Here is a 13391-nt window from a genome sequence, read left to right as displayed (position 1 = left end):
TACAGCTGCAACAGTAAAACACATGCAGTCAAAAATGACCAGCAGTAGTTTGGGTTATTTAGCCAGTAAATAATTTAATCATGTTATGCATTTGTTTATGTCACAGCTTCAAATCAAATATACCGAGCTAGATATTCAGCTTACCAACTACATATTTAACTAAATATTTAGCTCACAGGTGGCTTCATATTTAGCCGTCTAAATTAAGCATTTACCTTTAAATGCTCAGCTTGCTGAACATTTAGTTTGGAGCTAAATATTAAATATTTAGTTTTAAGCAGTGAATAAATGAGTGAACAACATGGTGAACTTGTGACTGAAATTATGTTTTTCTCCAGTTTGGCTTTATAAACCAAACTGTTGCTGTTCAGTTTTGACAGTGTGACGTTACAAACGGCACCATAACAACATGTAAGTTACATGTTCAGTTAAATCAGTTAAGCTGCTTCAGTATTGGTGGTTTGACAACTGTTTAAATGATTTATAGTTTTTTCCCGGGTCGTTCTCACTGCCAGTAAATGCTTCCTGTATGTGTTCTGCAGTGTAAACGGGCAAACAACCTGAAAGTGTCCCGCATGCGCACTAGAGGGCGCCATAGCGTCAGCGTTCTCAGTGTTCCGCCAACCGCCATGAGAAGAAGAAGAAGAAGAGCTCAGTGTTTGCGGAAGTAAACATGGAGGCTAACGGTGGAGCTTAGCTTATATATTTGAAGTTGTTGTCCGGCCGGAGCAGCAAATTAACAACTTAATCCTCATATAATCCGTCATGGTTGTTGTTTTTCTTCCTTCCTGCTCGTTTCAGGAGCAGAATAGTGAGATTTGTTGAGAATCAGTGACGTTCAGTTCGGATGAATGCGGCCTGAACGTTATGGTCGCATTTGAATCGGATACGTATCGGATATGGATCACATTCTAAAAGAATCCGACCTGAGCTGTTCACACTGCCATGAAAAGATCGGATGCAGGTCGCATTACGTCAAAAAGATCGGAATTGGGTCACTTCATTCTGCAGTGTGAACGCAGCCTTTTGTGTGGAATATATAAGTAAAGAAAGTCTAAACGTTCATGGCTAAATGAGGTCCAGATATTTATTTCTAATTCATGTTTTCAGTCTCATCTCAGTTAGATTTATGTAAATATTTATTATAATTAAAGTCCACCACCAGAAAAGACCCTCCATGCAGACCCTCAGCTGTGGACTCCCACCAAGCATTTTGAAAAATAACGTTTTCGCTTCTTACGGTTTGCAGCTGTTATATTTTTAATAATTTATTTTTGCAACAGCCAGTTGTTTCTCTGGCCATGAGACACTTTGTTCATTTGGTCATCAGAAAATCTTCTGTGTTGCATTAAAGCTGGTTTGTCATAATTTATAGAAATCTTGAGGACAGGACTAGATTTTAATGTCGCTGATTCTGTTTTAATGAGCTGAACTTGAACAAATATCTCGATCTAAATGATTTCCACATTGTAAAACTCCTACTACTTATACAATACCAAACAAACACATAAAACACAAGAAAACAATAAAATAAAACATGTTCCTTAAGATTGTAGGTGCGTTATAGGACGGCGGAAAGGCTGATCCATTTTCCCGGGCGGAAAAGGAAACGTTCCAGAAGACGTTCCCGGTCAGATCTGAAAAGCTTCCCCAAGCTCCTTTAGATTCAGAACAATCTCCTCTGGCAACAACAGAGGAACCTGAAACGCCTGAAGATGTTCCAGAACGAGGCGCATCCCAGGCTGAAAGCGAGTCGTGAATATTTACAAAGGTCTTCCAGAAGCTGGAGCTGCAGCTCTAGAGCCGGGTGCAGTTGGCGAAACTGTCGGACATGATGATGTTTTTGTAGAAGTTGTCGGTGCGCGTGGAGCAGTAATCTCTCACCTTGTCAATCATCTGACTGACAGGGAGGATGGAGGAGGAGGAGGAGGAGGAGGAGGAGTTAGGCTCCACATCCGAGGAGGAAGAGGATGAGGAGACGCACTTGGGGCTGGTCTGGTTGGAGAAACATTTGTCTGCAGAGAAAGACGGAAACAAGACAGTTAGGAAGCAAATGTAAAAGCAGAGCAACGAGAACCATAAACCTGAAATAAACGTATGATTTAAAGAGTTATTACACTAAAAAAACACACCACGGTGTAAATTATGATAAAATCTGCTTTCAAAATCAACCAACAGGAAGGAAAGATCAGGAATGTGACTGAGGTCAGGATGTGTGAAAGAAACGGAACGTATGTGCAGAGATGTTGTGCATCACCCATGAAGAGCTTCAGCAGGAAGTAACGTTCCCACTGGGAACGCTTCCACTGGGAACGCTTATAACGTTCCCACTGGGAACGCTTCCGCTGGGAACGCTTCCTCTGTTACGCAAGAAAATATGAAAAACCACAAATCAAATCGTGGCTCTCATTTAGGAGTCATTAGAAAGAGAACCTCGGACCACCAGGTGAAGAAAGACCGAAGGGTAAAGAAGAATCACCAGTTGGTCTAAAATATTGTTTCTGGATTGTGGGAATAAAACCAGAGGAAAGAAAGTGTGATAACATGCTGACCTCTAAGAGAAACTGTGGATCAGACTCAGACCAAAGTGAAAAAATGATCAGCAATATAAGATCTGCATGTTGAAAGTGAAATAATCAGATTTTAATCCATTTGATTAAAAACAAGCTCATGCATCTTGAAAACATATTTAAGCTACTTTTGAGTCATTTCAAGTATGCTAAGATATTTGCACTAAAAGCTAAACCAATAAGGGCTGCACGGTGGTGCAGTTGGTAGAGCTGTTGCATTGCAGCAAGAAGGTTCTGGGTTCGATTCCCGGTCTTTCTGCATGGAGTCTCCATGTTCTCCCTGTGCATGGTGGGTTTTCTCCAGGTACTCCGGTTTCCTCCCACAGTCCAAAAACATGACTGTCAGGTTAATTGGCCTCTCCAAATTGCCCCTAGGTGTGAGTGTGTGTATGTATGGTTGTTTGTCTCTGTGTTGCCCTGTGACAGACTGGTGACCTGTCCAGGTGACCCCACCTCCGGCTCTCCAGCCCGGAATGTTAGCTGGAGAGGAACCAGCACCTCCCGACCCACTAAGGGAGAAGGGAGTAAAGAAAATGGATGGAACTAAACCAAAATACGGCCATTTGAAAACTGGCCTGGTAAAAGCTGACCAGCTTACCACAAACCAGTTTGGTTGTTGCCATTCTTTTAGAAAAATTCCCTCCTAAATGTGGCTTGTTGGTTTGAAGCCCTTTATTTTTCCAGAAGGGTTCAGTCCTGGAAGGTTTTGGAACCAGCAGATGAAACAGCCGAGCCAAAGGAAGCAGCCCTGCGTCGTGTCAAAGCTCAACAGCAGCAGCTACTCTCTCATATTTGCTTTTCATTTTCCAGCTCCCAGAGCCGGTGGATGTACGGAGACAGAGGGATTACACCTCAGCCCCTCTGGTCTGGACGGGAAGCAGAGGACGGGTGTACATCATCAACAAGGAGTGTCAGAGGAATAAATTCACTCTGCTGAACAGGTCTGATCAAACCGCCAGTAAAAACACGAGGAAAATGTTTTGAAACAGATTCTTTAACTCTTGTGAAAACCTTAAGAGCTTCGTTTTGTCTGAAGGAATGTTCTCAGCTCCACACGACACAGCTGGGGTCAGAGTTCACGTATGAAGCTAGCAGACCGTTTCTACCATCTAACAGAAATGGAAATATTTAGAATATTTGCAATCACTTCTATAGAGCTTGAGTAGAAAAACAGAAATGGAAAAGATGTGCTGCTGAAGGTGTAGGGGGTTCGTCCGGTAACCAGCAGGTTGACATCTTGGTCACTTTGCTGACGGGCAAAACGCTTCATCTGCTGTCTGAACCGTAACTGGAGACATAATCATGACCAAGATGGGCCAGGAAGCAGACCGGGTTATTTGGGATCATTTTAATAGTATGGGAGAGTCCAAAAACCTTCAATGTGTCTTTTCTGGTCTGGGATGAGTTACACTGCAACACACTGGATCACTGGGTCAAACTAACCATTTATCGATTCTCATCTAGTCAGGAGATAAACTCGTTAATTTAAAATATGCCCCACGTTTTATTAAATTCAAACACAATTAAAACTGGCTTAAGAAGAATAACATGAAACAACTGGAATTGACAAGTTTCTGCACACAAAAACTCTTAATCAGCCGTTTGTCTACATATTTTATTTTCACAGTACAGGGGAAACAGGTTTTTAGATTAAGTGAAGTCAATTTATTTGCTTTATTTTAGTAAATATAATTTGTGGTTCTCCCCTGTCATGTGGCCTGTAGGGCAACGTTCAGCTCTACAGGATTTCACCACAGTGACATCGTCAGTTTTAAGGGTTTATGTGCTTCTGTTCTTTAACTATTAGAACCGTATCACAGGATTCTAACAGTTGATAGATTTTAATAGTTCTTGTGGTCCGAGTCCATCGAAAACATCCTGCAGGAAACCGTGAAGCCAATCAAGACATTTTGGTTGGATACTTGCATAAACAGGAGACCAGGTGCCAAAGTCAACATGATTATTGGGTGAATTTCAGCAGAAAACTCATTAGCATCTCCATCTGTTTGCTAGACGCGTCAGTCTGAATTCGTACTAATAATGCTAAGTGAATGCATACCGGATCAACACCAGCTGCCTTTCCAGGTTTACATTTCTTGGGAATTTGTTGTACAACAGGTGCCAAGCAGTCGTGCTTAACATGCACATCTCCGGCCAAACCAAACACATTTAGTGTTCGCTGGGCCTCTTCCACCGCCAGCCTGATGCTGTCATACAGGCAGGAACTCAGTCAGAATCCTGCTGTGCAGAGAAAGACTTCGTTGGCAGTGGAGACGGAGATCTGCTGAACAAAGTCCTTCACATTTACCTCACAGGTTCGAATGTCTTGCCCAGTTCAACTGGGTTAAAGGCCTGAATCAGAAAATACATTTGTAGCAGTTTTTATTGGTTTAGGAAATTGTGACTTGTAAAAAAATGGTCTGATACTGGAAAATAAAAGCATATTTTCTTAAATTAGGAAGGCCTAAAAAACACTTTTTATTTGCTGCAGTTTGCACAAACTGACCCAGATTACAAAATGTGACCAACAGCTTCAGCTTCGGCATCAAAATGATGGAATCAGAATTTGACAAACATGAAAACGTGAATCCATGCCGGGACATTTCATCAGGACACTTTGTGAAAACTGAGCAATATTTAACAGCTCCAGCCAATGTGAGTGTTGATGTAGAAAACGTCCATCTGTTTCCCTTTAAAGCACTTTAAACTCAAAGAAACGTCTCCTGACTTGAAGATCACAGCGTACCCGGGTTGCCACAACAACAACAACGTTTCCTGGACTCTGATAGCATCTTCTGTTTGCGGTTGAAGCTCCTCAGATATAACAGGGAAAACCAGCGAGGCCTACATGTGTGCAGATCTCTGATCAGGCAACAGAAGGTGTTTTCAATCAGAACCATTAGGACACCAGAACAGACTGTCCTTCATGCCTCAAATGTGATGAACTGCACAAAGAAGGATAACCTGGTTCTGTTTTACTGTCGGATCAGCCAAAAAGCTGACATGACACCACTGAACAGAAAGGCTGCACGCTACAAAGTTTGATTAAAATAATGTAAAAAACGTTAAATGAGCGATGTTTTTCAGTCTGTGTCCCCTGACTGTTGATCTGCAAAACTTCTGGACACATTTTTTCGTTCCCATCGCTGCCAACAAAACGACAGAGGCGTTTGGCGGTTGGAAAGTTTTTCAGGTCGTGCTTGGAAGTTAATCAGGTGTTACTTCCAAAATTGTTGTGTGCTCATCCGTGGTTTATGAGGTTTAATCTGCGAAGTGGCTGAACGTTGACAGGACTCCCATCCATCTGGAAACGGTAACAGGCCTCTGTGAATGTCCGACCGTAGATCAGCCAACAGATCTATACGTTACAGCTCTGGTCAAACGGGACGAGTGACTCGGTCATAAATGGGTTTTAATGTGAGTTTTTCCTCCCAGGTGACCCAAAATGAGATGTAAGTGAAACATCTTCCTCATGATATGGATTGATCCAGCCGTAGGATTCCCAACAAACACATCCTCAGAGACGCAAAGGAGTTTTCAGAGCAGATTTGGTATCTGCTCCATTTGGGAAATTGTTGAAAAATATCCAAAGATTACACACCTGAACTGTGGTAATGGTATTTACGTCAAAGTGCATTGAGAATCACAATAATACATCTTTTCTGGTTTGGAAACGCCTTCGGATCCCCTAGAATGAGCCGCAGCGTGTCGGTGGGAGAGGAAAACCTGCAGGACCCAATCAGAGAAACGCAGAGCTGCAAATAAAGAATGAGGGGCAACAAGGGACGGGAAATGTAAGAATCTTGATCTCACTTATCGATTCTCATTGAGTTAGGAAATAAGCTCTTTAATTTAAAACAGGGATAAACTCAAAGCTGGTTTAAAAAATGAGAATGAAATAAGAATTCCTCATGAACGGTTTTGCATGTTTGTCTTTTCAGGGCTGAAGGTGTCTCCAGCTGTGGACAAAGTCCCTCCTAATTGTATTTATTGTCATTTATTTCACTAGTTTTTTGCGGTTCTGGGTCTCAGTATTACACTTTTACCCAAAACCATTCAGGTACATTTAAAACGTAGGGAAGAGGAAACTGACTGCACACAAAAAAACGGTGCATCCTGTTATTTACACATCAGAACACAGTTAATGCATGTATTATTTTTGGTACTAATTGCTTGCCATAGTTTCTCGCCACCTGAAACCCTCCAAGGATGACGGATTATTTAGTGAGGCAGAAACTTCAAGGTGTTCAGGTTCTTCCAAGTGAAAGTCATCAGGTTGACGGTTTTCCACCAGAGGGAGCAGCGGTTTGGGAATGAAGATGTTCCGCGCTGGAAGAGAAGCTTTCCGAGACACTGACTAGGAGAAAACATCGTTTGGAGGATCAGGAAGGTGCTGACCCGGTCTCCATGTTCTCCTACTTCAACCCAACTGTGTATTTGTGGAATGTGTTGGACAAACAAGCCTCTTCCAGCCCACCTGGTGATAAAAATCAGATACTGAGACTCGGGTGTTAATCTGTTATTTCTGACTGTTGTGTGGCGACGCAGTGAGAAGGAAGCCCACCGTGTGAGCTGCCAAACCAGCGGCGAGCCGAGCTGGACTCGCTTCCTGTGCTGTAAAAATGCCAAACTAAAGACAAAATAGGAATTAAATCCTCCCCAGCTGTACAAACCGAAGAATTGTTCAAAACTCACGTCCACGATTAGCCAATAAAAGTGTTCTGGAAAGGCACACAGAGGCAAATGAACGTTAGTGAAATTTATCTCTGATGAATTACACCTATTGTGAGCGAAACAAAAATTATACGTTCATTTACATGAGGAAGCCGTTTAGAGAAAATTAGATAATGATAAAAACTTAATGCAAAGAAATAAAACCATCTGTTCTCACTTAAAGTCCAGCTGAAGTCACAAGCAGCCGCTAATTTCAGCTGGAAGAAGTGAAGTTAGAAACTCATCCACAGGTTTAATGGTCTGTAAACACAGATGGACACGTTCTGAAGTTAAAGCGCATGTTACTTTCTGCTTGAAACACTTTGTCTCCTGTCAACTGAGTGGATTTGGTGATTATTCCTTAGCTTGTGCCAATAAAACCCAAAGTACAAAGTGTACCAGAAAGGAAATCAAACAGCAAAAATAACCTCAATTAAATCAATAAAAATCAGAAAATTAGTTAATTACACGGCTTGGTTTTGGTCCTACTAGAACCCCCACAATATTTATTCCAAATTAAATTTAAAACTAAATTTAAATTGACTGAGAGGTTTTAATAAACTCCCAAATCTGTTTCACTTCAGTAAAACCAGGAAAGGCAGGAAGGCAACAACCAACGACTTAGAGAAGATTTTTGTTTTGTTCTCATTGTAAGAGAATCAGATTTTATGACTCCATGAATTCATTTCTACACAGTAAAAATGCCAGTGTTGAATTAACACCCAAAAGTGTCTATATGTGTCCAAGTCAGCAGGTGTTAAAGTAACACTTTTGAAAGTTTTAAAAAATTGACACCCATTTTTGTGTTAAATTAACAATTGGTCTATAAAACTGACTGAGTTTAAGAAAAGTTAAACTTTCCATTTCTGTGTATTGTTTTCAATATTTTCCACTGGATTTGATTGATATTGACATCTTGTGGGTCAATTATTTACTTTTTTAACACCACATTATGTTTTGTGATCAACACTACACTGGTGTTAATTTTAATATATTTTAACACCAGCACCGGTGTAAATGTTAATGTGACACTCTGTGTTGTTGAATTTAACACCAGCTGACTTGGACACATATAGACACTTTTGGGTGTTAATTTAACACTGGCATTTTTACTGTGTACCAGCAAGATGTCAGTTAAAGTCATTCTGGTTTGGTTATGGAGCCTATTTTGCAATATTACATCATGTTTCATTAATTCACTGTCCAAATGCAAAAAAAGTTAAAGTGAACACAGTTTAATTAATTTATGATAATAACTTATGGATCATAATCAATAATCTGAATCATTTTAGGCTCGTTAGTCAGATTAACAGCAACTTTGGAAAATTCTCAATTAAAAAAAACGTTTGGGTCACAACAATTAAAATTAAAATTAAACATTTTAATTTAAATAATGACAGATTTTTGTAAAAAAAAAAAAGAAAAAGTTGTGAATCATTTTAGATTCAAAACACAAAATTGGTCCCATCTGGATGTTTGTTGTCCTACTTTCTGCAAAAAATATTAAAGTATCAAAGACAAAAAAATTATATTTGTTGTAAAAAATATTTTTTAAAGCTTTAAAGTTGGAATGAACTGACCTACAGCAACATTTCAGAGCTAAAGTTTATCTGTTTATCTGCAGATTAAGCTCAGAAGCTGCGTTACGGTTTGGCGGCTCATGAAAGAATCGCAGAAATGACTCAAATGCTGCAGGAGTTTGGAGAGCAGATGTTTCATGTGATTCCAGCCAGATTAATTCACTCCCACTGGAGTTTATTTCATCCCAACATATAAACAAAGTTTGACGTCTTTCACATTTGGTGTTAATTCTAAAAAGTAAGCCCACATGATCAGTGACTGACTGATACGAAGCACGTCATTAACATTAGGCTGTTATTAAGAATCCATAACAGAAAACTACTGAGAAAAAAACCAAAGCACCACACATGTTAGCAGAGATGCAGACCGGCAGTGGGCGTTTGTTTCTGCATCCCGGGACGCTCTGAGCGGGCGGAGTTTGGGTTTTCAAACCCTTCAAAGCGTCTCGGGTTGGAAACAGTGTGACATCACAGCGAGCAGCCAATCACAACACACTCAGCGGGAGGCGTTTTCCCAAAACGTCTGATTCAGGACTTCTCATCCTGTGTAAAAGGCGAATCTGAGGATTTGCACAATTCAGATTCACTCAGAGGCGTTTTGGGAAACCTGAAGCGGATCACATGACATCATCTTTACCTCTGCAGGTGGTTTCCTCCTGTTAATGCTTTGATGAGCTTTCTACACACAGAGGCAGATACACACACACACACACATGAGAACTTGCAGCAAAATGAACAGAACAATGTTTTCACACACAGTCTGGAAACAGGGACTCAGAAAACCTGGTTCCGATTTGATTGTTCTTAACAATCATCTACTTACAAAGAACAACTGCTGTGTTTTTTCCACTAATTCTAGCGTGGCGCAACGAACGTACTAGAGGAAATAAAAGGCTTAATTTGTCATTAGCAAAGTTTACTAGTTAATCAGCGTTAATGGGTGTCCAAAGAGGCTGTTTGTCTCATAATTGATGGCTTAGAACAATGAGATGTGAGTGTTGATTCTGCCTCAGCAGACAAAAGACCTCTTACAGTTAGGACTTTCCAGATGGAAACAGGAAAACGGCGAGGATTGATATTTAAAGTGGAGAAACAAAAGGATGATGTGCTGCATCAGACTAAACTGGACGGAGAACAAGACTGTGTGAAAACGGTTTAAATCGGATTAATAATTCAATGTTGGGAGGATGGGGAGAATAAATGGGAATAATAGAGGGAGGCAGTTGTGAAGACTGAGGAAGATGAGTGGGATAAAACGGATGAAGAATAGAAACCAGAAAACATTGGATGAAAGAGGGATTATATAAAATATGATGGGAGGGATGATTGGGATGAAACATTAAGGAAAATGATCAAGTCGGGTCACAGAGGATGACAGAGGATGAGTGGGATGAAATGTGTGAAACCAAAACTGTTGTAAAGAAAGACGGGGAGAACTGCTGAGATAAAAATGGTGTAAAAAAAGACAAGGAGGATAAATGGTAAGAAGGATGAGTGGGATGTAAAGTGATTTAACAGAAAAATGAAGAGGAGGAGTGGGATGAAGCATTTTAAGGATAAGAGAGAAAAATGGGACGACAGGCGTCAGAAAATGGTGAGAAGGAGGAATGGAATGAATCTGAGTCCTTAAGGATGATGAAGAGGATGAGTGGGATGAAATGTGTTAGGAATAACGAGAAGAGTGGGATGTAAAAAATGACGAGCGGGATGAGCGGGTCCAACACGTAAAGAAGAAGAACGGAAAGAAAAGACAAATATGACGATGATAAACATGAAAGGAGGATGAAAGGGTTGAAAAATGGGCTGAATGCTATGATTAATGATTGATGAGGAGGATGAGTGGGATGATTCACTGCCGGGTCTTATTCCCTGGCCGTTTTCCTTCTGATACAGTTTCTGATTTTTTACAAGGTTTAATTTTCTGTTTCTGACATTTTATTTTTGTAAAACACGATCGGTTATAAAGACTAGACAGAAAAGCAGAAACGCCCCCCCCAAAGATTGGTGAACTATTGTTCACTGTAGCTTTAAACACCAAAGTCCGACTGTGTGAACTTTGATTCCTTCCCTTGTTTCCAGACCTTAAGGTTGAAGGAAAAACGTTTATATCTGAGCTCATTTTCTCACAGCAAGACGTTCATTTAGTAAACTACAGTGTTCAGCGTTGTTCCAGGTTCTTACGGTCCTGTTTGATCTGTCAAGCATGAAAACACTTTCATGTGGGGTTCTCATTAGCCAGGCGTCTCACCTGTGTTCCTGTTTCGCTTGGAGAACGGCGTCAGCGTGGCTTTGGCCTTGGAGGTCCAGTTGATGGTGCTGGAGCCGAAGGAGCTGGAGGACAGCGACTTGGCCAGGTTGTCTGAGCTCACCTTCTTCGTGTTGTTGGTGGCCGTCTTACTCCAGTCTGCAGGAGGAAAACAGAACCGGTAAGCCACCATCACTTTCCACTTCTACCTGGAGTGGAAATTATTTTTCCAGGCACATGGAGCCAACTTACAGCACGATCAAGTAACTGCGTTACCTTCAATTGTTCTAAATATGATATGTATGTCAAATATGACTTCCTGATTTCACAAATTGAAATTGGGGCTCTGTCTCTTTAAAAACTCCTGCTCTTCAGGGAGTCATCACAACATGGCTCCTCTGTTTACCCTTTAGCAACGTTTTTACCAGCGTTTCACTGAGAATCAGCTCAGTTCCACCAGGTGTTTGCTAATTGCTGCTGGCTAGTCTGAAGGAGCTGAGTGGGGAGGGCAGATGGACGCTGCAGCTCTGAGGAGGAGCTGCTATGTCCACCCAGGCATTTTGGACAGCTGACTGGTTGCCATGGAGATTAAAGGCTTTCAGGTAAGACTTCAGGCATGTTGGTGATGAGGGAATGAATTTATAACATGATGTAAAGCTCAAAAAGGTTGCTTTTACATGATGCTGCCCCTTTAAGGGTGCTGTCTGAAACATTTCTGTGTAAATGTGTCTGATTCTCGGAGCGGTGCTCTTTGGGCTGAAGGATGGATACTGCAACCAAATGTTCCTACTGGTTACAACAGGTTGGTTGGCGTCAAACATCGAGGCTCCGCCCACTTTAGTGGAAGCTTCAGTTTGTCTTGGTTCTTGTTTACAGATTTTTGTCAACCATCTAATTCTGTTGGTCTGCAGACTGAATGCTCATTCTGTTCAAAGGTTTATTTACTATCTTAGCCCGGATAATAGATTTTATTCTTCTTCCCGACCAAATTAATCATCAATTACCCATAACTCTATTTAAACAGACCAACATCCCGGTGGTTGGGTACGGTGGGAGATCTGTGATGCTCCGGGTCTGTTTCTCCTCCAAAAGAGAGAACATTGTTACAGTCCATGAAATCTGTAAACTCCAGCATATATTCAGTAAAAAACAGGTGGAATCTGAAATTTGAAGATCTCCAAACCCAAATCCTCAAAGAAAAGAGAGGAGAGAAAAGAAAGAGAGAGAGCAGGACTCTGTTCTGAAAGAGTTTGTCCTGAAGTTGCTGGTTTGATCCCAGCTTCTGTCAGGCAGCTGTAGCTACTATCCAGTAGCTCCCCCGCATCAGCGTGTGAATGAGACGTAGAGTGAAGTGCTTTGGGGTCACGTTCAAGTTCAGGCCGTTTACCGTGATCAAAGATCAAAGATCCCTCGCTCTGTGTGCTCCAGTTTTGGACAAAGTGAGTCAATGAGTGGAAAGTTTGGGTAATGTGGAAAGCAGCTTTGGTTTTACGTCCAGCTGAGACGCCCAACAGGTCGTTGTTTACTTCGCTGTGTTCATCCCACACACAGGCAGGACAGGAACACGACCGTGATCCTGGCTGAAGGAGGAATTCCTCATTTCTAAGGCGATGACACAAAGTTAATAAGGAATTTTTTCAGTATGAAGTCAAACTTCATGTTGGATGTTCACAGTGTTGTTGAGGACAGCGTCCTCAGATTGACTGCACCTGGAGGACATTCCTCTCCCTGAGAGACGGCTGCATTTTATCTGCCTTTATTAGCTGCAGAGCCGAGGTGACTTAGGTTTTATTAAACTGTCCTTCCCTTGTTTTTCTCACAGCTCTGTGAACCTGGCAGCAGCCAGGCAGACAAATCCGGAGGGCTTCCTGTGGGGAAACGAGGCAGGTGGACGGACGGACGGACGGACGGATACCTGAGTTTTCTGAGAGCCTGTAGGGGCCACAGCAGAGGTATCTTCTCCACTGCTTCTGCACGTTTTCCTTCAGAGCGCAGTGGAAGATAAATATGAAGAGACCTGAGAGGAAAAAAAGAAAAGAACGTTTCAGGTTGAAGCGACTTTTTATCATGTCTACTGAACATGAAGCGAATTTTAAACTGAATAAATGAATAAATGAGGAGGAGCTGCAGAACAATCTGAACAACCAGATTATAAAAATATGACAAGATATTTTCACATGAGACCAAAGAGCCAAAAGATCTCACTGGATGGATGGATGGATGGATGGATGGATGGATGGATGGATGGATGGATGGATGGATGGATGTTCAGATGGATGGATG

At 41.5% G+C, this 13391-nt stretch overlaps 1 protein-coding gene across 1 annotated transcript in view; it reads right to left on the bottom strand.

Annotated features, from left to right (window-relative positions):
- Window positions 1-1393: 1393 nt before the first annotated feature.
- The window catches only part of adgrg6 (adhesion G protein-coupled receptor G6), a 75226-nt gene continuing 63228 nt past the window's right edge, over window positions 1394-13391 (bottom strand). Inside the window, exons 29-32 of the mRNA XM_008397151.1 lie at window positions 13237-13244; window positions 13024-13125; window positions 11112-11267; window positions 1394-2015 (exon numbers count right to left, since the gene is read on the bottom strand). Coding sequence (XP_008395373.1) covers window positions 1798-2015; window positions 11112-11267; window positions 13024-13125; window positions 13237-13244 — 484 coding nt within the window. The 3' untranslated portion in view covers window positions 1394-1797. The remainder of the gene's footprint in view (window positions 2016-11111; window positions 11268-13023; window positions 13126-13236; window positions 13245-13391) is intronic.

The sequence above is a fragment of the Poecilia reticulata genome, linkage group LG21 (genome assembly GCF_000633615.1).
Source record: "Poecilia reticulata strain Guanapo linkage group LG21, Guppy_female_1.0+MT, whole genome shotgun sequence".
Classification (NCBI taxonomy): Eukaryota; Metazoa; Chordata; class Actinopteri; order Cyprinodontiformes; family Poeciliidae; genus Poecilia; species Poecilia reticulata.
This window is presented reverse-complemented; position numbering and strand designations above follow the sequence as displayed.